This window comes from Typopeltis vanoorti, chromosome 24, assembly GCF_054136105.1.
Source record: "Typopeltis vanoorti isolate ZY-2024b chromosome 24, IOZ_Tvanoo_1.0, whole genome shotgun sequence".
Lineage (NCBI taxonomy): Eukaryota > Metazoa > Arthropoda > Arachnida > Uropygi > Thelyphonidae > Typopeltis > Typopeltis vanoorti.
In genome coordinates, this window is record NC_143572.1 from 42,269,527 (window position 1) to 42,296,552 (window position 27,026).

The 27,026-nt window shown below is 34.2% G+C and overlaps 1 protein-coding gene across 6 annotated transcripts in view; it reads right to left on the bottom strand.

Moving 5' to 3' along the window:
* The window catches only part of LOC150093132 (uncharacterized), a 423,272-nt gene that overhangs the window by 32,829 nt on the left and 363,417 nt on the right, over nt 1–27,026 (bottom strand). For 5 of the 6 annotated variants that reach the window (XM_090413312.1, XM_090413316.1, XM_090413315.1 and 2 more), the window contains one exon: nt 24,665–25,403. In XM_090413312.1, coding sequence (XP_090269438.1) covers nt 24,665–25,403 — 739 coding nt within the window. The remainder of the gene's footprint in view (nt 1–24,664; nt 25,404–27,026) is intronic. The other variant, XM_090413313.1, reaches the window with a different exon arrangement.

Genomic DNA, 27,026 nt, shown 5'->3' on the forward strand with positions numbered 1-27,026 from the left:
ATATAACAATATATTTTATGAAAAAAAATAAATTTAACTTAAACATATTTTCAAGAATGGATTACCTTTTCAAATTTGGATTCATCTGTGTAAGTATTTTTAGTTAATCATGAAAAAAACATCAATAACTGTCAATGCTACTTTATGTTATTGCTGTTTTATGGAATTAAGCTCTTCAAGAGAGTACAAGGCTGATGACGCTTACCAAACCGATATGGATACAGATTACAGATTGATATCTGCAAACTACATGGCACCATTTCCTGTAGAAAATGATGTTGCAGAATCAGTCTTTCTGCAACCCTCCCCTGCTGTTTAATTATGTGCCAACAATATAGTCCAATGTTTAAGCACAGATACTAAACTGTTTGTAAATGATACAATAATTAGGTAGAGTAATAAATGAGAAGGCTAACAAGATGTTCCTTCAGGATTCTTTGAATATGATAGTGCTGAGTGGGGATTCAATGTTGCCAAATTTAAAGTTCTGTTCTGTAGGAGAAGATCAGCATACTGATTGTTCTCTATTCTAGAAGAGTGCAAGGAAGAGATTCTTCAAATCTCCTCAACCATCAGTCTTTTGTCTATTTGAAGAATCTCTTCCTCGCACTCTTCTAGAATAGAAGCTTGGTAGGTTATTATTATTATATGACATCTCCAAGGACTCATTGTGGGAAGGCAGGAAAGGCACTCTACACCACACAACCCACTGCCTACACTATTTTAATCTACACAGTGTAATACTAAATCATTTTAACTAGATTAAATACAAGTTTCTTATAGCATCAATGTATGAAACTATGAGAATCCAAAAGCAACTAATTAGAGCAACATGCTAACAATGACTACCATTCTTATGTCTATGTATGATAGATTGAAACCAAAGCACTTTTAAGGAATACAGAAGTTTTAAACATACAATAAAAAATGCTGAGGAATCAAGTTAATTCCTGCTTTAACTTGCTAGAATGAAACTTTAAATTCACAAGAGCACAAATTTTTCTCCAGATGAGTAATTAGACCACTACTCCACTGCAGTACATATAAAGGAGATTATTTCTTAAATTACTTCAGCTTTAAGAAACCATCCAAACCACAACAAATTTTGTTGCACAAAATTGCAAACTGTGGGAAGCTCATCCTCCAACATCAACCAAGGACATCCATTTTATCCCACACATGGGCACTATTTAGGGCTTTAAGCTTACTTTTAATTATCATGCTTCAGCATCATGTACATTATAATATATGGCTGCATGCACATATTACTGTACTGAGTTCCCTGATGATGCAAACTAACCAAAATATTGAAAATATTAGGTTTCTATAATATTAGTATATGTTTTTCCTTAAAAAATAGTTTTTCTATCAATTACATTCTAAAATTAAAAAATCCTAATTCATTATTGCTACTATTACTCAGGCATCTCCATAGAGTCCAAAGACTGTGGTGGACTCATTTTAACCATTATTCACCCAATTATACTTCTTGAACTCAAATCACTGATGAAACAGTCAACGAACTCCAGCATCCCACTCCACCAATTCACTACTCTCCAAGAAAAAATTCTAGTTCTCATATCCTTGCTAACCATTATCTTACTCAATATCTGGAAGGAGAGAGGGGAATTCCTTTGTTCTCTCTCCATACTTGCTATTTACTAAAAAATTTCTTCTGTATCTATCTTATAAAACTCCCTTAATAATGTGCTTCCAATCTGTCACACACTTTTTTGCCTTTCAGCTGAACTTTGTACCCACAAATCTTCAATTTATCCTGGTAAGGAAGAATTCCATACACTTGTCACTATTCACTATATTAGTCACGTTTTCTTACAAAACTACACTTTGCCACAAACTGGCAACCGTTACCCTTTTCTTACACTACAAATCTTCACATAGTCTTTATTAATTACTACCCTGCCCAATTTTGCATTATATTATCAACAAACAAATGACTACATATTTCCATTTAAGTATAGAGCCCAGCAGAACCATTGGTAACTTGCCTTCTTCTGGAACAAATTATTTCATATGCTACACTGTCTCTCCCACCTCTTCTCTGTATCACTAGCTTTGTATCTATTTTCATTTGCTCTAATTTATGACAGTTCCATATGGTATTCTGCTGAATGCTTTTGAAAAGGCCAGGAGTATATTGTAGCCATTTCATTTATTCAACTCTACTACCATTATCATAAAAAGTGAATAAAATACAAAGACCTACTACTCTTTACAAAACCATGTTGTCCCTCTCACAGAGTATCATATTCCCACTACCCATTCCCAAAGTCTGTTTTTTGATCAATTTCTCAAATCCTGAGAAAGATTGGTTTAATTTGTTACTCATCTCAAAGCCTCTTTTTATGCAAGAGAACTATTTTGTCCACTTTCTATTCCCTTGAAACCTTACCAGAAATTATTTAGAATTAGCTACCCTGGTCAGAAGTGCTGCCAATTACCCTTGCAAATTACTGTATTACATGAGCCAATATTCCATCTAATTCCATTCTAAAGATTCTGAAATGTCTGAAGCACCTCTAATTCATATGCCTCTATTCTTAACATCAGTCCCCCATCACATCTGGCACTACAATATCTATACCTGCATAATACACACTTGCAAAGTGATTACTCAGCAATTCAATTATTTCATCCTTATCATTAGTTACTCAATTAAAATTATCTTTCTATAGTCATTTCATTTGACTTGCTACAATAATTTCCTCTCAAATCTGATTTTGCCTTTACCATATCGGTTAACCTTCTTGCCTATGCTTTGCATAGCTTATAAATTTGCTGTTCACCTTTCTCTTGAATATATCCCCCCCCTCCTTTTTTTAAGCTCCTTAATGATGCTGCTCATCCATTTATTCCCATGATAAATACCAGGCAAGGTGATACTGTTTCTTTCAAATACTTTTTGACCATTATCATTCTAACATCCTCTAATGCATGCAATCCACCTTTGTATTCCACAGCTTTTACCTTAGACTGTATCACAGTCTCAAATGCCTGCCTTCTCTATCCTCTTGATGAACTTTACTTTTTTTTTTTTTTTGGCTGCAATTCTCCCATCTCTCTATCCTTCCTGAAAATGCTACTCCCCGCCCCCTGCATGCTATCCTTATTCTAACTTATATCATCTTCTATCAACCAAGACTCACTAATGCCTAAGTTTCAGCCAAGTTGAACTAACCAACATGAAAAACTAATTCCAGATACTTCTGGCATTAGTATACATAAACTGCAGCTATTCCCACCAGTTAAACCATCCTTACATATTGTATTGACTATTCCATTTAATTTTAGGAACCAAGAAATTATATTTGCATTTTTATCATCCCCTTCCCATTCATGATCCCTTTTCTCAACTCACCTCTGCATTTTCCTTCCTCCAGACATCTAACAACAAATTTCAAACGCAGCTAACTCGCATTAGTTTTTCATCCATCAATTTCACTCTGCAATAAATGCATCATCGACTAATTTATGATCATGACCCCTTTTCTTAACTCACCTCTGCCATACCATGGCAGTAGACAATCTTTACTCTTGTCATTATTTTTCATTTGTATCAGCAACTCTTTCATATCTTACACCACATTTATCACCCTGCCAAAATAATCATTTTTCCTCACATCACTTTCCCTCTATTAGCCTCAACTAACATCTTTAATCTTTACAGCTAACAGCTAATAATAATTCAACCAAATTATTAGCTGTTATTCCCTGATCAAAAGCATCAGGTATCAAAGCATGTGAAAATATTCAAAATCATAATCAGAAATATAATTTTCATAAGAGTATGTCAAATGCATAACTACCCACTGAAAGATGGATTATTAATCTTTCCAACATTAGGAACTTTGGAGAAACAATATGCTATCAGGAGTAAATACATTTGCAAGCATTTGTAAAATTCCTGGATCTTAGTTTCTGCACAGTAAAAAAGAACATGATCACTTTTCCAGTGAAAAATAATTTACACTTCAAAGTTGTCAAGGTTCAAATTACCTACATTACACATGGTTTTAGAAACATAAGCTTGGTTATTTCTCAAATGACTACATTTCAGCTGTTTTTCAAACAATTAAAATCTAGTAATTTTTATAGTAAACTAGTACATTATAATGGATACCAAGGAATATAACAAAAAGTTAAAGTTCTATGAGATTACAGTACACTCATCAGAATTCCATCAACAGTCACTGTCATAAACTTATTAGAACATATTATACAGGAAAGCCAAAACCTACCATCTACTTTAATATCAAACCAGATTCATTGTGCTTTAAACAGTATTATACAACACCAAAACAATAAATAAGATTAGTTGGCTAATATTACTTGGAAGTTAAGGTTGTTCTCAGTCAAGAAAGGGTTAAAAGCTAGGATTTTCTCCCAGAGAGAGCAGTGAGTGAGTGGAATAATTTGCCCTTAGGGGTAGTGAGTGCATCTAGTGTAAATGAATTTAAGGGAAGGTATGATAGCTGGGTTGGGTAATTTACAGTCTCCCTCGATGAGTCCTTGACTCCCTGGAGGTCTCAGATAATAATAAATATTTTGCTTGAATTTAACCAGTCTTCAGAGCAGAACTGTGTCATGATATATAAGTAACAATGAGTGCAAGAAAATTTAAATTGCACTGGACAAAACACCTTCGTGTAGGATTAGATGCAAGAAAACTTATGTAGAGGTCATTCCAAGGTTGGAGAGACCATTCTTTAGTTAGCAATGAAATACTCATTTGACTTCAAGTATGTATGGGCTTTAATAAAATATTTGCCAAAAAATTACTGGTACTTCCCTGAAGATATTTTATTTAAATTCATACAATTTAAAAAAAAAAAAAAATATATATATATATATATATATATATATATATATATATATACTGCATTAAGCAGAATAAAGATATACTTTACTTGCAGATACTATGAATCACAACAAACATCAATGTGAACAAACTTTAAGTACAGCAGTTTTTATCCACAATGCTCTCATTTAATGTTTGACATTTAATAACTACACTAGTGGCCAAATCGAAACCTTTCGGAAAAAGTGTATTTTTGAGGTTTGAAGGCTCATAACACCACTTTTTTTTTGGTGCAATACCATAAAATTATATATATATATATCAATGGAAAAATAATTTAATCAAGAATGTAATGCAACAAAGTTTGTTCAATTATCTGTATTCTATGAAAAGTTATAGCCAAATAACCAGAAAAAAGAAGCACAACTTGCTTAGGTTGATATGAAGTAGCTTTCCTTCATTTGAATGTAGCCAATGAGCATGAGTGTTTAGAGAGCCAATCAAGCATCACCTTGTTTTGGCAGTGAGCCAAAAAGGTCACAGTAGTATTCAGCTATTGATGTCATGTATGGGATGAGAGGAGGACATTTGTTAGTGTGTGTTATGTGATTGCTATCAAGTTGGTTGGTTTTTTTTCTGTGTTCTTTCATTTAGTGAGCTTGTGAAACGTAATAAAATTAAAGAAATGGCACAAAGAGTTGACTGGTCATCCAGAAAGTGATGTAAAATAGTACTATTAAGTGAATAAGTCTACAGTTATGAAGAAATTAGAAGAAAAATTGGTGGAAACTTAACCAAAGGTGGCATTTCTAAATTTTTGAAGAGACAAAGAGACTCAGTCACTACAAAACCTGACTGGTAAAGGCAGGAAAAGGTGCACAACAGCAAGTGATGATAGAAGAATTGAGAGACTGTGTCTACGTGACAGAAGAAAATCATCTGGGTGTATACAAGATGAAATGGCGCAATACAATGTGAAGTTGAGTGCAAGGACTGTTCGGCGCAAACTGCAGGAATTTGGTCTAAATGCTAGAATTCCACGAAAAAAGCCATTTTTATCTCTCAAACAAAGGTTGAAAAGATTAAACTGGCTAAAACCCATGTTAACTGGACAGCAGAACAATAGGACAGTGTTATTTGGAGTGATGAGACCAAAACTCCCTGTTTGGTAGTGATGGCATAAAATACATAAGGAGAAGAATCGGAGAAGATTTGCATCCTGATTGCATTACACCTACCATGAAATACCCACTTAGTGTTATGATCTGGGGGTTGTATGACATCAAAAGGTGTGGGTAGAATTTGTGATTAATGGGAATATAAATGCCCAAAAATACATAAATGAAATACTTGAACCCAAACTGAAGCCTTCTGCACGCGATCTTCTCCAAGATGAAGCATTTATATTTCAACAGGATTCAGCTCTATGTCATGTTGTTGCTGTGTGCAAAAAGTGGTTTCAAGATAATCATATTCCACTGCTGGAACAGCCTGGGAATAGCCCAGACCTTAACCCAATCGAAAATCTATGGAACCGATTAAGTTAGTCAGAAGCAACCCACCACTAAAACCCAATTAATAGAAGCAATAATTCAATCTTGGTTTCACATTATAATAGCTGCAGAACTAAAAAACTTGGTTCACTCCATGGGAAGGCATTGTAAGGCCGTAATTAACGCTAAAGGTTACCCAACTAAGCATTAACTCACATTGTGAGAATTTTTGTATATCTCATTTTTTCTGTGTGTTTCACTTTTCTTTATAACTGCTGTTCTAATAAAAAAATCCTTCATAAAAGTTATTGCATTACATTCTTGATTAAATTATCTTTCCATTGATATATAATTTTATGGTATTACACCAAAAAAAGTGGTGTTATGAGCCAAACTTCAAAAATACACTTTTCCCAAAAGGTTTCCACAATTTTGGCCACTAGTGTAGTTTATGGTGAGCATTGTGCTTAGTAGCAGCTAGCATACAAGATAAGTCCTCATTTTTAGTAAACATTAGTGATATTGTTAAATATAGTTGGTGTTATTTTCTTTATTTTTGAATGTTAAAGTGTGTTTAGTTGTGACTATTATTATACAATAATTCAAAAGCATTCTATGTTATCCGATGTGTATGAGAAAAATGGTGGCCAAGGGTTAAGAGCTAGGTTTTTCTCCCAGAGAGCAGTGAGTGAGTGGAATAATTTGGTTGAATAATATCAATATGCAGGATTTAGTGCGATGTAGCATGTATTTAATGTATTCATTGCTGAGAGTGAATGGTCTGTTGTACGAGCAAGAATGAGTGAAATGTAAGTCACATCAGGAGTGGAAGAATGAAGTGACTGATATTCAAGATATAAGGCAGGATTGTGAAAGTGTTCTGGCGATTGCAGCAGAAGCAGCGAATGGCAGTGTACAAAATTAAATGAGAGTTTGAAGGAAGTGGATGAAAGTAATAATGTAGATGATGAGATGCCAATACAGAAAGAAATTGCATGCTTCGCACTCCTTTACAGGACAAAATGTAAGCTCAAGTGACTAGAAACATGACTGGCGTGTAATACAGCAGGAGGGAGAAAAAAGAAACAGTGAATGGAAAAAGCATAAAAATGTAAGAAACTGGGAGAAAAGAGAAAATATTATATGGGGATTCGATGATAAGAGGTATACTTAACGAGAAAGTGATGAAAGCATATTTCCCAAGTGCAAAGATAAAGGATGTCACAGTGAAGCTATAAGGTTGCAGAAGAAAGAAGTGAATAAGTTAACTGTTTTTTGCAGGCACAAATGATTTGAAATGTGAGAAATATGCAAGGAGAGAGAGGATGTGAAAAAGTTGCTGGAAGAAGCAAAAATGAAAAGTAAGAAAGTAAAGATTTTGAACCTGCTGCCTCAGTATGACAGGACAGAATTGAGAAGGGCCATGATTGCTAATCAGAAGATTGTGCAGGAGAAATGGTGTGAAGTTTGCAGATGTGTGGAGGGAATATGAGAGATGAAAGGACCTGTATATGCCCAATGGAGTGCACTTAAATGGTTTTGGAGTTAAATGCTTGGAGGAATTGTTCAACGAGAGTTTGGAAGTACAAAACCAGGGACAATCGAGCATGTATCTAGCCACTCCTAGGATAGATCATGTTGAGCGCAGGAATGATTATGAAGCTGGTTAGAGTTTCCCAGGTTTCAAATCTGAATGGGCAAGAAACAACATTACGTAAGGGGAAACTGTCCCAAGGGGATTGTTGAAACGGATGTCCATGAATGTCCAAAGTACAGGAAATAGAGAAGGAGTTTTTGGCACTCAGTGAGACTTGTTTGTCAGAGAATGATGTAGTTACAAGAATAAAATGAACAGATATTGTATTTTCAGAGAAAATAGAAGAAATAAGGTAGGAGAAGAGGGGAGGTATTATTAATGATAGCTGAAGAACTTCAACCAACAAAAACAGAAAGAAGATTGTAGATTTGAGAGAAATCGTTCATTTGAGGCTGTCCAGTGTGAGACAGAGGCCAATAAGACAAAATATATTATTGGTTGCTGCTATAGACCTAGGAGTCCTGAAGATGATGTGGATGACATGCATCAGCAGATTAGCACAATGAGTATAGGCCAAGCAATTATCATGGGAGACCAACTATGGGGATTGCAAGGAGGAAAGGGCACATGGCAAAATGGAATTTATACAGTTACTAAGAAATAATTACCTGAAAAAGCATATGATGGATGGGAGAGGTTTGGATGTTGGATCTGGTGATAGAATCAGAAGATCTATGTATCTACAGTAGCAACTCTGTCTCAAATCCAGGAAAGTGACCATGCAGTTTTGTTCTAGGATGTTGCTCAACAAGTGAAAATTTCAGTCAAGGAAAGGTTTATGTGGAACTACTATAAAGCTGGCAATTATGACAAAATTAGGAGGGGGAGACAGCTTGGAGCAGTAATTGGGGTCTGCATGCAGAAGGATAAACTGAGTAGGGATTAATTGGACAAGTAGCAACAAAGCAGGAGCTGCAAAAAAAAGAAAGCATTGTAGAAGGAATATAAACAGAAAAGGTGATCAAGCATGCTCATTAACAATATAAAGCACAAGCAAGAAAGGTAATAAGTATGGTAAGGAAGGCTAAATCAGATTTTGAGAGAAAACTAGCTAAGCAGGCCAAAGTAAATCCAAAAAAATTTTTTCTTTGCATAACAAGCAAGAGAAAAGAATGATTATGGAAACATAACTTTACTCAGTGCTGATAGTAAGAAAGTGGCAGAAGCAGAATAAATAGTTCAGTTACTAAGTGATCACTTTGCAAGGGTATATCATCTGAATGGCGACTTTTGAAGTTACTGAGTTTACTGACACTGATGTGAGCATTGAAGTAGATGAGCAGGAGGTACTCAGTATATTAAAAAATATCAATGTGAATACAGCAGTGGACCTGGATAGTATGTCAGCTCATGTGCTACAAGAATGTACAAGTGAACTAGCACTGCCTCAGATCTGGTCACCTGGGTTTCTTGGGGATGAAGAAGTGGTGGAGAGGATCTAGAAGTGAGTAACCAAGATGGTGAGTAGTCTGGGGAATGCTTCTTCTTATGAGGACAGATCGAGGGTTTGTGGATTGCAAATGTTGGTTGATAGGGAAAAAAAAAAAAAGGGAGTATATGATAGAAACATTTAAGTTAAAGGATTTTATAGGATTGAGGCTAGAGGGAGGCAGAACAAGAGGTCATTCCTGGAAGTTGGGTAAAAGTGTGAGGACTAGACCAAGGGTTTGTGGATTGCAAATATTGGTTGATAGCAAAAAAAAGGAACGTTACAGGATTTTATAGGATTGAGGCTAGAGGAAGGCAGAACAAGAGGTCATTCCTGGAAGTTGGGTAAGAGTGCGAGGCCCAGATTTTTCACTTGGAGAGTGGTGAATGAATGGAATAGGTTGCCTGAGTCAGTTGGAAGTGCTGTTTGTTAATCGTTCAAAGGAGAGGTACAAAAGATATTGTGTTGATAGTTTGGGTCTCGCACGATGAGCCTTATGACTCCATGGCAGCCTGTGCAATAATAATAAATTCACGTTTGAAAAAGAAACAAGAAGCATTATCTCTGCTAGATGTTTCTGGTTACAGTTTCCCACTGAAAACACATTCTTAGTCTGTTACATCCAAAACAATGGATGTACTCTGGCTCAATGTGGTACTTAGAATCAATCAGTTAATATTTAATTTCTAATTTTTTCATAGTAAAAAAAAAAAAAAGATTTGCAGTAGTTTACTATCACTGCCACCAAGGGAGCAAGACGGTGTGGAATTCTCTCCACTTCCACAATTTTCTCACAAAAATTCATAGTAGTTAAAAAAAAAAAAAATAAAATAAAATAAAAAAATAAAAATAAAAATAAAAACCATGATTGGGGATAATGTCCAAACTTTTTTTGTGTAAAATCATTGCACATCACTTGTTTGGATTTATTTGAAATAAATTGGTTTGCATATTACAATAACTTAACTGCAATATAATTTTAAACAAGCATTTAATTCTGTCAATGGAAGAAAACTTATTCAAATATTAACAAAGAAAAACAAACACTGAAATACTAAGATTTGTTTCAAACTTCAGTTGACCCTTGAACAATGCAGGGGTTAAGGACAATGACCCCCCCCCCCACACACACACACACAAATTTGAAAAAACTCTCAAATATCTCCATAGCACAGTTCAAACCCGCATTTTTCAAAGGTCAACTATACTATCAGAATACAAGTGCAGTAGTTCACTATAACATTTCCACAACAAAAAAACTTAATCAAAAGATGAGTTATGCAAGGATGCCCACTGTCCTCATGCCTTTTTAACATTCATATTCAAGAACTCAAAGAGGCATTGTTCTCAACAAAAGGAGTAAAAGTCCAATGAAAGACCAATCATGAGCACACATACATATGCAGTAATTATAACAGATAATAAAATCAAATCTCCAATACCAGTTTGCAAAATTACAAGAAACCTGCAGAAATTATATGATTATAAATTCAAGTAAACTAAGATAATGAAAATTGGAAGACACCTAGAAGATATACAGATAATACTTAATCAAGAAACCACAGAACAAGTTAATGGTTTTAATTACCTAGGGTCATATTTGACTTCAAATTTAAATGACAAAGCAACAATAAAACACTCTCCATAGCATGTCAATGATGAATACACTGAATAAAATTTGGAAAAACAGCAAAATTCCTACAACTTTAAAAATAAAATTATACAAAAGTATAATACTATCAACAACTCTCTACAGGACAAAAACTTGACCTAAAAAAAAAATTCTTAACATAGTTAAAAAGCATCAAGTCCATTGGTTTGGTCATAATGTGTGAATAGGATGAGACAGACTTTCTTACCTGGTATTTTAGAGCAGGCACTATGGAGGGTATAAGACCTAAGGGAAGACCAAGATTCACATGCTACAAAATCCTTAGAACTGCATTACTTTCATGGCTGTTGGCATATGAAAGAACTTGCTTTGGATAGAGAAAAAGAAAAGAGAGAGAATAGTAGTGTGCAAAATTAAGCTAGTATTATGGCCTATCTTGGGTGAGTTATATCTCCTGAAGAAAAAACTTTTTATACTAAAAAAAAAAAAAACTGCTTCTACTTTAAGCAGATACCAAATGAGCTGTCCCAAATTACTCAGTTGAGCTGCCTCTATTTTTAGAACTAGTATTTTCATGAAAAATATTGTGCACAGTTGATTTTGGAATCCCAAATTCATCTTCAATCAATCTCGCGGACTATTTCGGGTTTTCTTTGATGAAATCACGCACTTTTTGGATGTAAACTTCGCTCAGTCCAGTTTTTGGACAGCTCGGCTTTTCGTCGTCCTCAAGCATCTGACGACCACTTTGGAATCGCTTAAACTACCCATAAACTTGAGTACGGGTTAAGCATTCATCATCGTATGCTTTTGGAAGCATTCGATGTGTTTTGGTAAAACTTTTACCAAGTTTAACACAAAAGTCAATCGCAGCTCTGTTTGAAACTCATTTTCTGACCATTCGTCAAAACACACTGTCACTCTTGGCACTATAACTAGGCTCCTAATGAAACAAATGTCATAAACAGTTGACACAAGACTAATGAAGGTTGCCGCTTTCGACAACAAAAAGATACAATAGGTGACGCCACTAGTTTCTTCTATTTTCGAAAAGTTCAGTTTCTTTTTGGACAGAGGGTGTATATATACATATTTTTTAAGGTCACTTCTCTGGTCTTATTATGTGACACCTCCAGGGAGTCCAAAGACTCATTGAAGGAGGACCCTACTCTGCAACTCTGTCTCTACCACTCAATTCACCAACTACAGCAAACTGCAATTAAACTAACACCATCTACCGCCAACCACCACCACCATTAGTTTCACAGACAATCACAAACATCCATGCCCACGGCAGGATTCGAACCCGCAGCCTTGTGGCTGGAGAGTGGATATGCTAACCATTCAGCCACCATTATCATTATGGGTTAGTATCTAGAAATTAAGTGTAAAGTTCACTCAATTTGTATTCTAAGAAGCATCATTTTAATCTTTGATCTGTGCTTCATTTTGTACATAATTTTCTTAGTGCACATTGCTATTTATATTTTATGCATAGTATACTTCATGGCACTTTATAATCTTTCATTGTTCAACTAATAAAACAGCTTAATCCATAAACATTTGATCAGTTTGTGCATACAAACAATTAGTGGTGTGTAAAAGCAATATCTATGTAGTTTGCCACGGACATCGTTCTGCATGCACGTCATGGCATCAGAGAAACCTGATGACAGTTTAATCTAAAACAGGTTTCCAACTTGTGTTCTGTGTAACTCTGGGGTTCTGCCAATAAAATTTGCAGTTCTGCAATAAAATTAGTTTGAGCTGTAATTAATAGTTTAAAAATGTATGAAAAATTTATTTAAATAAAGTTTCAAAAATTTCAATAAAATAAACTGAGTTAAGTGGTGGATGAATGAATCGAATCTTCATCTTTAAAATGTATTTTAGATGAAGCAGTGAAATTTAAATGTGTGAAAACATGACCAGTAAAAAACAAGATTCAAAATTATATATGAAGATATGGTCAGCCAACATACATCTTTGCTGGTACATACTGAATGTGAGATTTCTGTCACATGCAGGGTTCTTGTTAGATTGTTTGAATAATGAGAAGAGCTAGCCGTAGTCTTACACAATGACAAATTTTTATTAGCAGATCGGTTCAGAAACGTTTCGTGGTTGAATCAAATTGTCATCTGGTGGATATATTCACAAAATTGAACGATGTTTCTCACCCCCCCCCACAATTAAGGAAATAATTTAAATATTTTCAACACAAAACATAAATTACGATCATTATTACGAAAGTTACAATACTGGACCATGGCTATTGTAAACAATAATATGATCAATTTCCAACTTTAAATTTTTATTTTATTTTATTTTATTTTATTTTATTTTATTTTTTTTTTTTTTACAGGAATCAAACTATGAAATTGATAAGGAAATTCAAAAAGAATTTGTCACCTAAAATCAATAAATGCAGCATTATATGAATACTTTCATCTACTAAAAGATAACTATTGGGCTTTCAATTCTTTGAACATTAAAGAAAAACCAGAGTAGCCATCTACTTCAGAATATGAAAATCTCATCAACCTGATAAACAGCCAAAAAGTTTCATTAAACGAGTTTTTGGTGTGACTTAAAAGAATATCGAAATTTATTCAAAAAGGCAATTCATTGTTTGCTGTCGTTTAGTACCACATATTTGTGTGAAAGTGGATGTTCGCTCACACTGCGACAAAAACAAAATACAGAAGTAAGTTTGATGCTACTTCTGATATTAGAATTCAGCTGTCCACAATTAAAGTAAACTTTGAAAGAATATTGAAAGAAAAGAAGTTTAATCCTTTACATTAATTTCCAGTTTGAATTAATAATATTTGCTTCTCCATTACCAAACTTTTTTTTTTTTGTATTTTCAATAAATTTTTTTATTTCTTTTATTTCTTATTTTATATATAATCAAATAAAAACTGTCAGGGTTCTAATTTTTTTTTTTTTTTTTATATCAAGGTGGTTCTGCAATCACAATAAGCTGGGAACCGCTGACCTAAAATTAACCAGGTTCTTTACCCAGCTCATAAAGAAATATCAGCCTGTTTTATAAACAGCATGTCATATGAGCCAACGACCTCATTCACATGCTCAAAGCAGTTAACACGTTGACTGCCGTAATGTTAAAAAATTTTGTGATCCCCAAACAAACTTCTTTTTGTTTTACAATTTGCTGAAAGTAACATAAAATAATCATATTTTATGATTTTTTTTTTTTTTTTTTTTTTATCTATTTCATGTAGCTAAATAGATTTGTTAAGTGCGAATCACGTGTGCACCGCGTGGCCTGAGAAGAATTTTTTTAAATGACTGGGCCAAGTAGTGAACACGTGATTCGCACTTCATACAAGGTCAAACTTGCATATCTATGATGCTTACGAACAGTTATATGCGTTCAGTGTTTTCTCCGGTGGAATAAATTTGTTATAGTGATAAATATTGTTATAAATTGTCCTAATATGGGAGACTACGAAAAAGAGCAACGTCATTTAGAAGCCTTGATAAATGAAGTTCTATCTGATGACGAACCATATGAATATTTGTCGGAAAGTTATTTGTGGATAATAATTTTGGAATAAAACAAAATGTTATTGAAGAAATGCACGATAAACAGCCTGTAGACTTCTTTTTTATGTTTGTTGATGAAGGACTGCTGGACCTAATGGTGCAAGAAACTAACAGATATGCTCTTCAAAAACTCAGTAAGACAATTTTACCAATGACATATATTATAAATAAATATTTAGCACCATTGTTATTGTTTTATTCAACATTAGAAATTGGCCTAAATCAGGTAAAAATAGAAGCCCTATAATAGGCCACCTGTTGTACATGTAGTTGAAATTCTACTGCACTAACTATATAAACCTGTTTACCAGGCCCCACATTTCCATTACCCATATTTAAAGCAGAAGAGCAGTGAATATTACTGTGATATTGCTGGAAGTTTTAAAAAAAAAAAAAAAAAAAAAGTAAAGTGCCTGCCTGGTTGGCCAAGTGGTTAGCATATTTGCTCTCCAGCCAAAAGGCTGCGGGTTCGAATCCCAACACGGGTATGGACATTTGTGATTGTCTGTGAAAATACTAGTGGTGGTGGTGGTGGGAGGCAGTAGATGGCATTGGTGTAGATGATGGTAGTTGTGGTTCATTGTAGTTGGTGGAGACAGAGTTGGTGCCCTCCCCTTGATGATGAGTCTTTAGACTCTCTGGAGGTGTCACGTAATAATAATTAAAAAAATATCATAGGTTTCATTTTTATAATTAAAATTTTTTTCTGAAACAAACAAAAATAGCAAGTTACCAACATCAACAGAGGAAACGAAAGTGACAAAAATGTGTTTATACAGCTGCCTATATTCAGCTATGTACATAACACAACATTTATCATTTTTATATGGCATCTCCATAACTCCAAATGCTCCTCCCCTTCTCCAACACTCCTGATCAAGATGGACACAGTGTGAAAGTTTTTGCTATAAGCAATGATCTAACATACACGTGTACATTTATCTATCCAAATTCCTGATAACCCCACTTCTTTTCCAATAACCTTGATTTTTTTTTTTTTTTTAAACTAGTTCTACTTCTAGACATACCTCTCCTCTTGGCAACTCAGATTTTCATAATCTTGTGCAAGTTTCAATCCTCAGAGAACCCCCCCCCCCCCCGAACCACATCCAACCCTATCCTATTGAACTACAAAAGGTAACAAATGGGTGACTTCCAGAATTACTATTCTTCCTTTTCACAGTCTATTGCTTCTGCATATCTGAATGTGCTTCCCAACAATTTCAACTTCTAGCTTTTTAAGAAAAATGGGAATAAATTTTTTCTTTCTCAATCATTATCTGTATCTTGCTCATGGCACTAATGTCCTACAGGTTCTTATACCCCACATGTGTGGGATAAACTTAAAAAAATTAACTACTTCCTTAACTTCAGCTTGCCCACACATGGCAATATCATATCATAGGTCCTGAGACCTCTCGTTTATGTGGAACCGATGAAATTTTTCTGAGATGCTACCACATTACTGTGGTGGGATCTTGAGAATGTACTTTATGTATTACCTGACTATGTAGCTCACTCATGTAGATTAATGGGAAAACAGATCTAAAGCTGACAACTATATTCATGCTAATTAGATTAATAAGCCAATAAAAGGCACAAAGTTATATATTGAGCATATCCATGTAGACAATAAGTAAAAAAGGCAAAGACAGACTGACTGTAAAAGCTGGGATCCTCTAGTGCTAACTGGCATCCTCAATAGGTGAAGTGATGAGATTGTCAGCCATTGTCTCCATTACTGCACCATAGAGGGTGCACCAGTTAAGATATGATAAAACCAGAAATAAGCTTAAAAAAATCTATGCAATTTAATAATTAACATTACTTTTAAATTGTACAGTTATATTTTTAGGTTTCTATATTTTTTAAAAAGGTTTCTACTCTAATTTTATTTCTGATTTTATCATACTCTATATAATTCTTATATTTTTCATTCATATCTTGCAATTTTTGCTATCTTTTTATACAGTATTATTTTCATATACTGTTTTTTATTCCATATTTGCACCACTGTTTTACACAATTTGACCTCTAGGTTTTTTTAAATTTTTTTTTTTTATTCCACAATTTTAGTATTCTTATTCTACAGTATAATTTTAAATTTCATATTTCTAAGGACTTTCTCCTTTAAATGACTGAAATTTAATGTACTTCCACTGATTAAAATAAAAAATGATACAACATGACAAAATTTCATGCCGGCTGGGGCGTCATCCGGTTAAACAAGACCCCCCCCCGTTGTTTTTGCCAGGGAACCAGGGCGAACAGCAAAAAGTCAGCTACTGGAACAAATCTGAAAACACACCCTAACTCAACATCACCAGAGTTAAAGATCGGTACTATCAACATAAGAAGCCTGAATGGCAAAGAAATGGAGCTAGCTGACGAATTAGATAAGTACCAGATCGAAATAATAGGGGTGACTGAAATAAAAAAGACAAAAACTGGTGAGATCTTTCTGAGCAATAAATACAAAATGTTATATTCAGGCAATGACAATTGAGGAAAAGAAGGAGTAGCCATAGTATTCAACACAAAATACGAGGCTAATCTTCTTGAATGGCAGTCAGTCTCAAGTAGAGTAATGTGGGCAAATATGAAAATGAGGAACTGGACAATGAGACTTATTTGTGCCTATGGTCCCAAAGAAGGTTCTACTAAAGTAGAAGTGGAGGAATTTTTTGACGCTTTAGAAAAAGCAACTGACACAATGAAAAAGGAAAAGTTGGTCCTTGTTGGGGATCTAAATAGCAGAATAGGAAATGATTGCGAGACAAAAATATTTTTGGAAAATTTGGAGAAAAGAGCAAAGCTAATAATAATGGCAAATATTTGTTGGATTTCTGTTCAGGACATGGACTGGTTGTTACTAACACCATGTTCCAACATAAAAATGTGCACAAATTCACATGGAGAGAAGAGGCAAGGAATAAGAAAAGTCTCATTGACTATGTTATTGCTGATAGTGATGTTTTCTCCCTGGTGCAGGACACCAGAGTGTACAGAGGATTTGAAACTGGAAGTTATCACTATTTAGTCTTGAGCAGGATAAAATTGAATTTCATATTGAAAAGAATAACATGTAAGAAAGTTTTAAAGCAAATAAAAGTTGAGCAGCTCTTAGATGTGAACTGTATACTAAAATACACAAAATTTATTGAAAAAAAAATGAAAACGTTTGAGAACAGGAATCAAACCTTGGAGATTCAGTGGCGAGCCTTGAAGAAAGCCCTGATTGAGTCAGCTAGAGAGGCATGTGGTGAAGTTGTCTGCAAGGACAGAAAAATTAGAACTCCATGGTGGACACAGGAAGTTAAAGAGGCAGTGAAGGAAAAGAAGAAAGCATATCAAAAGTTCCTGGCAAATAAGTCAGCTTGTGCTCTTAGAGAATACAGAGACAAATGTAAGAATGCTAAACACTGCGTAAAACTAGCTAAACAAAAGTCATGGGAGGACTTTGGCAAGAATATAGAAAATAAATATCAAGAAGGTGGCAAAATATTTTGGAGGTTGTTGAAGAAGCTTAGGAATGGAGGAGAGAGTGCTGTAAAAGAAGTTAGAGATGATAAAGGTGACATGAAAACGGGAGAAAAAGATATCCTTGAAGTATGGAGTAATTACTTTTGAAAAAACTGCTAAATGAAACAAGCAGCGATGACAGCATAGTGGTAAAAAACACTGACCAGGCATGCAGGCAGGAATACATATCCATACTTGAAATAGAAAAAGCCATCAGAGGCTTGAAATGTGGAAATGCAGCAGGAGTAGATGATATTCGACCAGAAATGCCGAAGTATGGTGGTATAAAAGTGTTACAGTGGCTGCACTGCATAGTTCAGAAAGCCTGGACAGAGGGACGAATTCCCGATGATTGGAGTAGAGCTCTCATAGTACCCATATATAAAAATAGAAATAAAACTGAATGTGAGAATCATAGAGGTGTTTCAGTACTACTGAGTGTTCCTGGCAAGATCTATGCAAGTATACTTGGCGAAGAACAAGCTGGATTCAGGCCAAATAGAGGCTGTCAGGATCAGATCTTCACTTTACGACAAATAGTCGAGAAAGCATGGGAATATAACAAAGATCTGTGTTTAAGTTTTGTCAATTTGGAAAAGGCATATGACAAGGTGCCAAGAGAGAAGCTATTCAATACGCTGCAGTTATATGGTGTCAATGGGGCATTATATCAAGCAATACTTAGTCTTTATTTGAGTTGCAAGTCAGCAGTTAGAATTGAAATACAGGAAGATGGTTTAATGTTAAATCTGGTGTGAGACAAGGATGTACATTATCCCCTCTGTTATTCATTATCTATATGGATCACATTATGAAGGAAAGTGGTATTAAACATGATATCAAAATTGGAGATGTTAATGTCAGCTCTTTGCTTTATGCGGATGATGTTATACTTCTAAATAAATCCGCTACAAGTCTGCAAGATTCTCTGACTAAATTGAATAGCTGTTGTAATAGATATGGTATGAAGGTCAGCAATAAAAAGACAAAGACAATGAAAATAGGCAGAATCATTGAAAATGTCAACTGTGTTGTGAATGGAGAACCTGTGGAACAAGTAAAACATTTCAGCTACTTAGGTACGATTTTTACTGAAGATGGTAAATTAAATATAGAAATAGACAACAGAATCAGCAAAGCTGGTATGGTGGGAAGTCAATTGAATAAATTCATATGGAATAAGAGAGAAATTAGTTGGAACACTAAATAAGCTGTATACAAGACAATGTTCAAACCAGTTTTAACTTATGGATCTGAGAGCTGGGTCAGAAGTAAAACACTTGACCAAAGACTAGAGACTGCAGATATGAGAGTCCTTAGAAAGATTATAGGCATGAACAGATGGCATCAATGGCAATATCATATTAAAAACGAGGATATTAGGAAAGAACTTGACATTGTCAGCATCCAGGAATGCGTTAGCAGAGCTAATCTCAGGTGGTATGGTCACTTAAACAGAGAGAGCAATTATCGAATGGACAAGGTAGCCACGTTGCTTATGAATGGAATTCGGAGGATAAAAATATCAACGATAAAGACAAGACATTGTCAGCATCCAGGAATGCATTAGCAGAGATAATTTCAGGTGTTATGGTCATAATGGACGAGGAAAGATTAGCAAAACAAGTGTTCTCTGCCACGTTGGCAGGAAAAAGATCCAGAGGAAGACCAAGATATATGATAGAAATATAAGATCTGATAATGTTGGAGTCTTGACAAGTAACAGTATGATTTGGAGGAAAATTGTAGATAGGAAGTTAGTAATGATGTAATTTTTTTCATGTAGTACTATCATATCCTGTACACCCCTTGGGGGTACATGGCAGGAATTTGATGACTGATTCCAGTGATTTTGAATAGTCATTACTACAAGAGGTAGGCAAACATTATATTATTCACATTAAATAATGCAAAGCCTTCCTTTCATTAACTTAATTTTAAAGTAAGCGTAACCAAAAAAACAGTTATTTTTAGTAGGGAGCTCCGTAATGAAAAATGACTGCTTGTTCAATTTCTATAATTAAATCTAAGGAGCCACATGAACCACAGACTCAGAATAATGAATTAAAATTATAAAATTATAATTAAAACTTTCTTGTACTTTTCTTTTCCTTATGACACCCAGTTTTATTCCATTAAGAACTAGATAGTCTTTACTTTCTTCTTCAAATCTCCAACAGACATGCATTCTGAACAAATGTTAAAATATTAACAACAAACTATATGAGACAAAAACTGTTTCTTGCGCATTCCTTCAGAAAGAATTCTTACATCTTTATGCTGGAACATGCGCTTCCCAACAACTTCTTTCCCAATTTATTATTCATAGCAGTAAAGCTTTCACTTTACTGTTATGACAGATGTTAGCAAAAATCTAGGTAAGAGATGACTCTCATCATCCAGCATGAACCTACCACTATAAGTAGGCTCATTCATTACCTAACATGTACTAATGAGTGTCATAGATTTCCAACCTTTCTAGAAATCACAAAACCTGATTATGCACTAGCACAAAAAAACTGATTAGCTCTGGTAGTAGTAGTACTACTACTATTATCTTCAAATTTTCAAATATTTCTTGGAGGTTTAAGCTCCAAGTCCTACATTGCAGGTTAAATCGCTAAACAAAACTAGTCCTCTTCCTTTCGAATGAAAGATTCCTCTATTCATTACTGTTAGCTTCATTAAGCCACAGCACTAATATATTTTGCAAATCCCCCACATCACATGAACATTAAATGCTGTCATCATTCAGGAAGTTCATGGTTACTGTTAATGAGTACCATTTCCTCTAGCAGATTGACAACAGCCAGAAGAGAGATGTGTTCTTCGGGTGAAAGGAAAAAAAAAAAAAAAAAAACCTTGGTTCTAATTTTGTATATGTGAGGAATCTTTATAAGCGTTTTTCAACTGAGTGTAAGTTTGCCTATTTCAATAAGGATAAGAGGGGAAGAAACTGTTATCCAAAATATAAAATGAACTATGGACATACATTCAAGAAAAAATATTATAACAGATACTGTCTACTATCAAATGGCCACTAAATGGCTATGAATAAAATGAATCAATCAATTCTGGATTATCACTCTGAAAAAAAAACTTTTCTTTGTCCCTTAGTACCAAAATATTGTATCACTGAGTATTAAAAGATAAATATCTTTCTTATCCTTTACATGTTCTTTACTATCTTGAATAAAGCTCATTATTTAATAAAATTTCACCTGTTAATGCAAATTATGTTAATATGGCATTTCTCATTTCCTCAAACTGCATGCCTTTGACACTTCACAAATTGATGGTACCTAACTTAATTCTCTTTAGGTTGCTCCAGTATCTATGTTTCACTGTTCACACTGGTATCCTGACAAAAATGGTGGGAACATAGTTTAACTATGAGATGTCCTAGATGATATCATATCATCATCATCATCAAATTCCTGCCATGTACCCTCAAGGGGTGTACAGGATATGATAGTACTACATATATCATATGATGATATCATATGATATATATATCTGTAATGGTGAAGTGAATATTTGGTTTCAAAAATTACAAAAGACAATTTGATTGGCTATATTCTAAAATACTAACCCAGGCAACCATGGGAATAAAAGTATAGAACATGATTCAAAAGCACCCATCGGCTGACATTCTTTACAGGACATGTCTCCCCCTTTTTTGGGGGGAGGTTAATGAAATAAAGAAAGATAGCATTGGGTATGAATTAAAGGTTTAATAAGATGACACCAATATTTTGTCAGACATATCTTTGGGATATAATGTTTGTAATATGCATATAAGAATAAGTGGTAGTGATCAGACAAAGCTTAAGCAGATTTTTTCTAACTTTCCCTCAATTCCAAATCTTGAATTCAAAATTTAGTTTTTAAGCAATACTAATTTGTTTAGTTTTAACACCACTTTTTTATTTACCAATATCCCCTATATGACTACTTATCCTTAATTAAAAACGTGTTCATTCTCTCTATCTGATACAGCGGGTCACTAAATTTACCATTCATGCTGATTACTTTACCAGGAAAGATTAAAAAAAAAAATGCCTATAGGTTCTTGCCTCTCAACTAGCCAATTTTCATACAGAATATCGCTTTTCTAGCCACTTTAATTATAATATTTTCAATTTCCTGATATATATACTCTCAAGGGAGTTCAGGCTAACATGACAGCACTACTTGATTAAGTGTGAATTAATATTTTCCTCTAAATAAGTCTATTACTTGTCAACCCTGCAGTTTTGTTGCATCTAACATTTCATTCTTCTAAGGCACTTCCAGCAAACAACACCTGAATGGTTTGAGATACAATCAATATAAGGCAGGGTTGTGTAATGTCTGAGTTACTGTTTAATATAATCACCGACTGGATTATGAGAAAAGTTACAGTTGTAAGAAGAGAAATTAAATAGAATCCTATGCCACAGTTAAAAATTCTAGATGACAGTTTTGATATAATAAAAAAACCAATGGTAGTAAACAAAATTGGAAGACTTGTATAAAACAGCTGAAATGGTTGGTAGCCTCAACTACACAGCGAATGTCACAATGAGATCAAACTCAATCAGCATGCTATGGAAGAAGTTAAGAATTTTACATACTTGAGAAAATGTAGATACTTAAGGTGGAACCGACAGGGATATAATACAAAGACTGACAAAAGCTTTCAGAAAATTATGTAATATATGGAAATCTTCAAAATACAATAATAAAACCAAAATAAAGATCTCCAATAGCAATGCTAAGGACATATTATTATATGGATCAGAGGCATGGAAGCTGACCAAAAAAAACTGGAAGCTCAATTAAATAGTTTTTAAACCAAATGCCCACATAAAATATTAAAAATATTTCAGCCTTAATGTGTAACAAATGACTTACATAAGCTGACTGCACAAGAAAGCATCACCGATGAAATAAAAAAACAGAGATGGAAATGGATTTGAAAAATACTAAGAATAGACATTACTAAGACTAAAACATGGAACTTTTTTCCAAGGCCTCCAAAATAAGCAGGAAAGTGGTTTCACACTGGTAGACGAAATTCAACTCCCAGATAAAGTCCATCACAAATTGCATTTGCCTCCACAATTATGGTCCATTAGATCTAGGACTATACTTTAGGTAATGCAGACAGAATAAAATGAGAAAAAAACTACTATTCTGTGTAGTAAATACAAAGAGACTTTAAAAAAAAATCAGAAAAATCAACCCAATCTCAATAATTATGGTTGTGTAAAACTCCCTGAGATTTGGTAAACTGCAATTCTTAGACCTCCTCCTACCCAATAACTTAAGGTTCCTATTAGTGCCCACAGAGGGAATCCACACAGGACTGAACTAAATCTAAAGTAAGTCTCACTTCCACTTGTGTATGCATGACAACTCTCATGTTGTATTTGCAAAGGTGTATCAGTAATAGGCAAAATACTAGAATCATTAAACCAAAAATATCAATGACCTTCTCTAGCTGCCTGCCAACACAGCCTTGTTTTGCAGATGGCAATATACTAACTGCACTCCCCATTCTCACTAAACAAAAAACTTTTATACTATCCACTGCCACAGATCTAAATTCTGATATCTGTTTACTTAGTAGCAAAACTCAACCTTATAGTTTACAATAAAAACCCCTTTTCTTCCAGTTTCACTTTTGACAATATTCTAATCTCTAGAGAAGACAAGATTTTTTTGTTTTGCTTCAGGATAACTGATGTCTAATCTTTCTTAGCTATAGACACATTTCAAGTATCCCTTCCTCATCATTCAAGTAATTAGGTTCTCCCTCTCGATTCCAGATTGTTGTATCACTGAATAACTAAATTGCATCCATCCAAATGAATATACCATTCTCACATTTGAAATGTATATCTAAGAGCTCTCTGAAAATCCTTGATATGGTACAAAAGAGCAATTATTAGGATGATTAATGACCTGTTTCTCACTAATTCAAGATACTTTCAGACAGGCATTCAGTTATTTGTGCTAGTTTCTAGAGATCTTTCAATAATCAATTTCAGTTATCTCTCACTTTTAAATCTGTTAAGACACAAGCAGGTCCACATTCCTTCACAGCTCAACTTCAGAAAATATTTGTCTTCATCATTCTCTCTCTACTGCTATCCTTTAAAACTTCTTATATATTTCCTAAGAAATGTAATCTGATATTTAAATCCAATATTAACAATTTTTTTCAACTCAAGTACATCTATACACAGTGCTTGTTTGTTATGGGTTAAAAAAAACCATGTGAGATTACTGAAAGCATTTATCATTACTCCTAACACTGAAGATAATGAAGTAAAATTAGAAAATGAAGATGAAATGCAGAATTGCCAATGTCATTTTCTTATAGGCAGGCACAATCACCATACCATAAATTCTATTACCTACAGTTGTGAGAAAAATAAAATAAAACAGCAATAACTGATATTTGTCAATTCCAAACAATGAACAACACAAACCTGCTATTCTGCAAGCTACTTTTTTTCTTTTTTCTAACGCACAATCCAAAAATTATTTATAAAAGTACATTACTATTCTTAAAATTTATGTAAAAAACAATATTTATATCACTTTATAAAAATAAAATGTAAATACTAACTGATATTCTAACCTCACTACTGTGTGATGATTCCTCAGCATGTCCATTAACAATATTTGAAATATCCAATGCGTGAATGTCTGACAGCTTGGATTTTGGGCAAGGTTCTTTATCTGCCAACTTAAACCTGGAAAACGGGGGTGCCTGCGGTGGCACATCCTTGGATGGATTATAAGGGACTTTGGACACAGCAGTTTCTGTTACACTGCCATTAAAATTATCAATCAGCTTTTCCTTTTTAACACTAATATCGAATGCTTTGTTCTTAGGAAAAGGCGAGTTAAGTAACTTAGTTTTGGACAACACAGTCTGTGGCATCTTATCTTTAGGCATATCAGGTATTTTGCTTTTAGTTCCTAATACATTAGTCTTATTCTTGAATGGTGATTCCATAAGTTTGCTTTTAGAAAGCTGAAAAGTCTCAAACTGTTTACTCTTTGGTGACTTCACAGACACTTTAACCTCTGTATCACTAGGAACATGGGTTGGAGTATCAGGCACTGATGAGGCAACAGGGCTGGTTGAGGTTGTGGCCATGCTAGTGAAACTGGACATGGAAGTATCAGGAGGAACATCATTTGAGGTAGTTATACTAGATATGGGCATCATATCAGTTATATTACTGTTGCCGTTACTACCACTGCATAGACTATCATTTAATGACCCATTTACATCGATAATAAGTGGTTCATCTACAGGTGGCAGAATCACTACTTCGTCTGGCTTTGCAACCGGCTCGCTGGAAAAAGAAAAAAAAATTACTCCTTCAGAAATAACTTAATTCTATTGATAGTTTAGAAACATCAGTTTAAAGTTGCATATTTAGTCATCACTTGGTTTAAAACAAGTTTGAGAATTTAAGATTTCAGTTCATTTGAGCATAAAAATAATGCATTTAAAGAAGTTATTGGAAAGAGTATCAATCTGATAAATTAATTAAGTTTGGGAGATATAAACTCAATACATGTGTGTCTGTGTGTTATTACAATTTTAATATTGTGTATGTATTTAATAATAGTTTTAATACTGGAATGATTAAACTTGTTTAATCATTTCTCTATATTATATTTATTCCTATAATTTTTAAATTTAATTATGATTATAAATCAGCACCTAAACCTAAACATACACACACGAACAACTAACATTAGCTTTTAATTAAGAAAACTGTTGACCAAAAGTGATTTATGAATGCAAAGATTAATCCTGTAAACCTTTTATATGTAAAAAAGGATAAGGATTATAGAAATTAATTAAGCATAGCCCATTCATCTGGAACAATTCTGGATGACCAAGCTATGGCTGCAGAAGAATTTAAAGTATTTTGCAAGTGTATATATAATACTGGTCATTTAAAAGAAAAATGAAAAAAAGGGACTTGGAAAATAAGATTTACTGAATAGCATATATAAGGAGGAAAAAATATTTATCTTAAATCGTTAGTGCTATAGAACAAAGTAATGAAAACGTAATGGTGAGAGAGAAGGAAAAATTAAGGAGAGAATCTTGTACAGTGATTCTATCTCGTAAGAGGCGTGCTTGGCAAGAGGGTAACAAAATCCAGCTTCCCAGGTCTAAAAATTAATGATGTTAATGAGGCTATCAGAAAGAAGAAAGGTATGGTATGAGGATGGACATGAAAATGGCAAAAGAGTTAAGATAGCGAGTGTTGCCATGGTATGACAGAGTTGAACTGAGGAGGAGAGCCATAATAGTAACTAATGATGTGGAATTTGTGGATGTGTAGAGTGAATTTGATGGATAAAAGGACTTTATTGATGATAACCAGTGAATTGCAACCAAAGAAAGTAGAAGTTCAACTGCAGAACAAAATATACCATAGGTTGCTTCTATAGACCAGGGTTTGATGGGGATAATATGCATAAGCAAATAAACAAATGAATCAAGGGCAGATAATTATTATGGGAGACTTCAGCTATGGACACAGATTGGAAGGAGGAAGGAAATAGAATTTATGCAGTTACTAAAGAATAATTACCTGAGGCAGCATGTGATGGCATGCATTAGGGGGTTTTTGAGTACGCTAGATCTAGTAGCTGCATCTGAGTGTCTATAACTGACCACATTGCCACCAACTGCTAAGAGTGATTGATCATATGAACTTGACTTGGGAGGTGGCTAAATGTGTAGAATTTCAAGTGAGAAGGAGAAGGGGGATATATGTGGAATTACAGGGCTGGTTAAGTGCGACAAACTTAGGAGATTGCTTGGATCATGATACATGAAACTGCAAAGGAAAGCACATGAGAAGTGATAAAGGAACATCTGCAAGAAGTAACAGCAGAATGCATACCTAGAGTCAAGAGAATAAATCATGCAGTTAAATGAATGAATACCACCA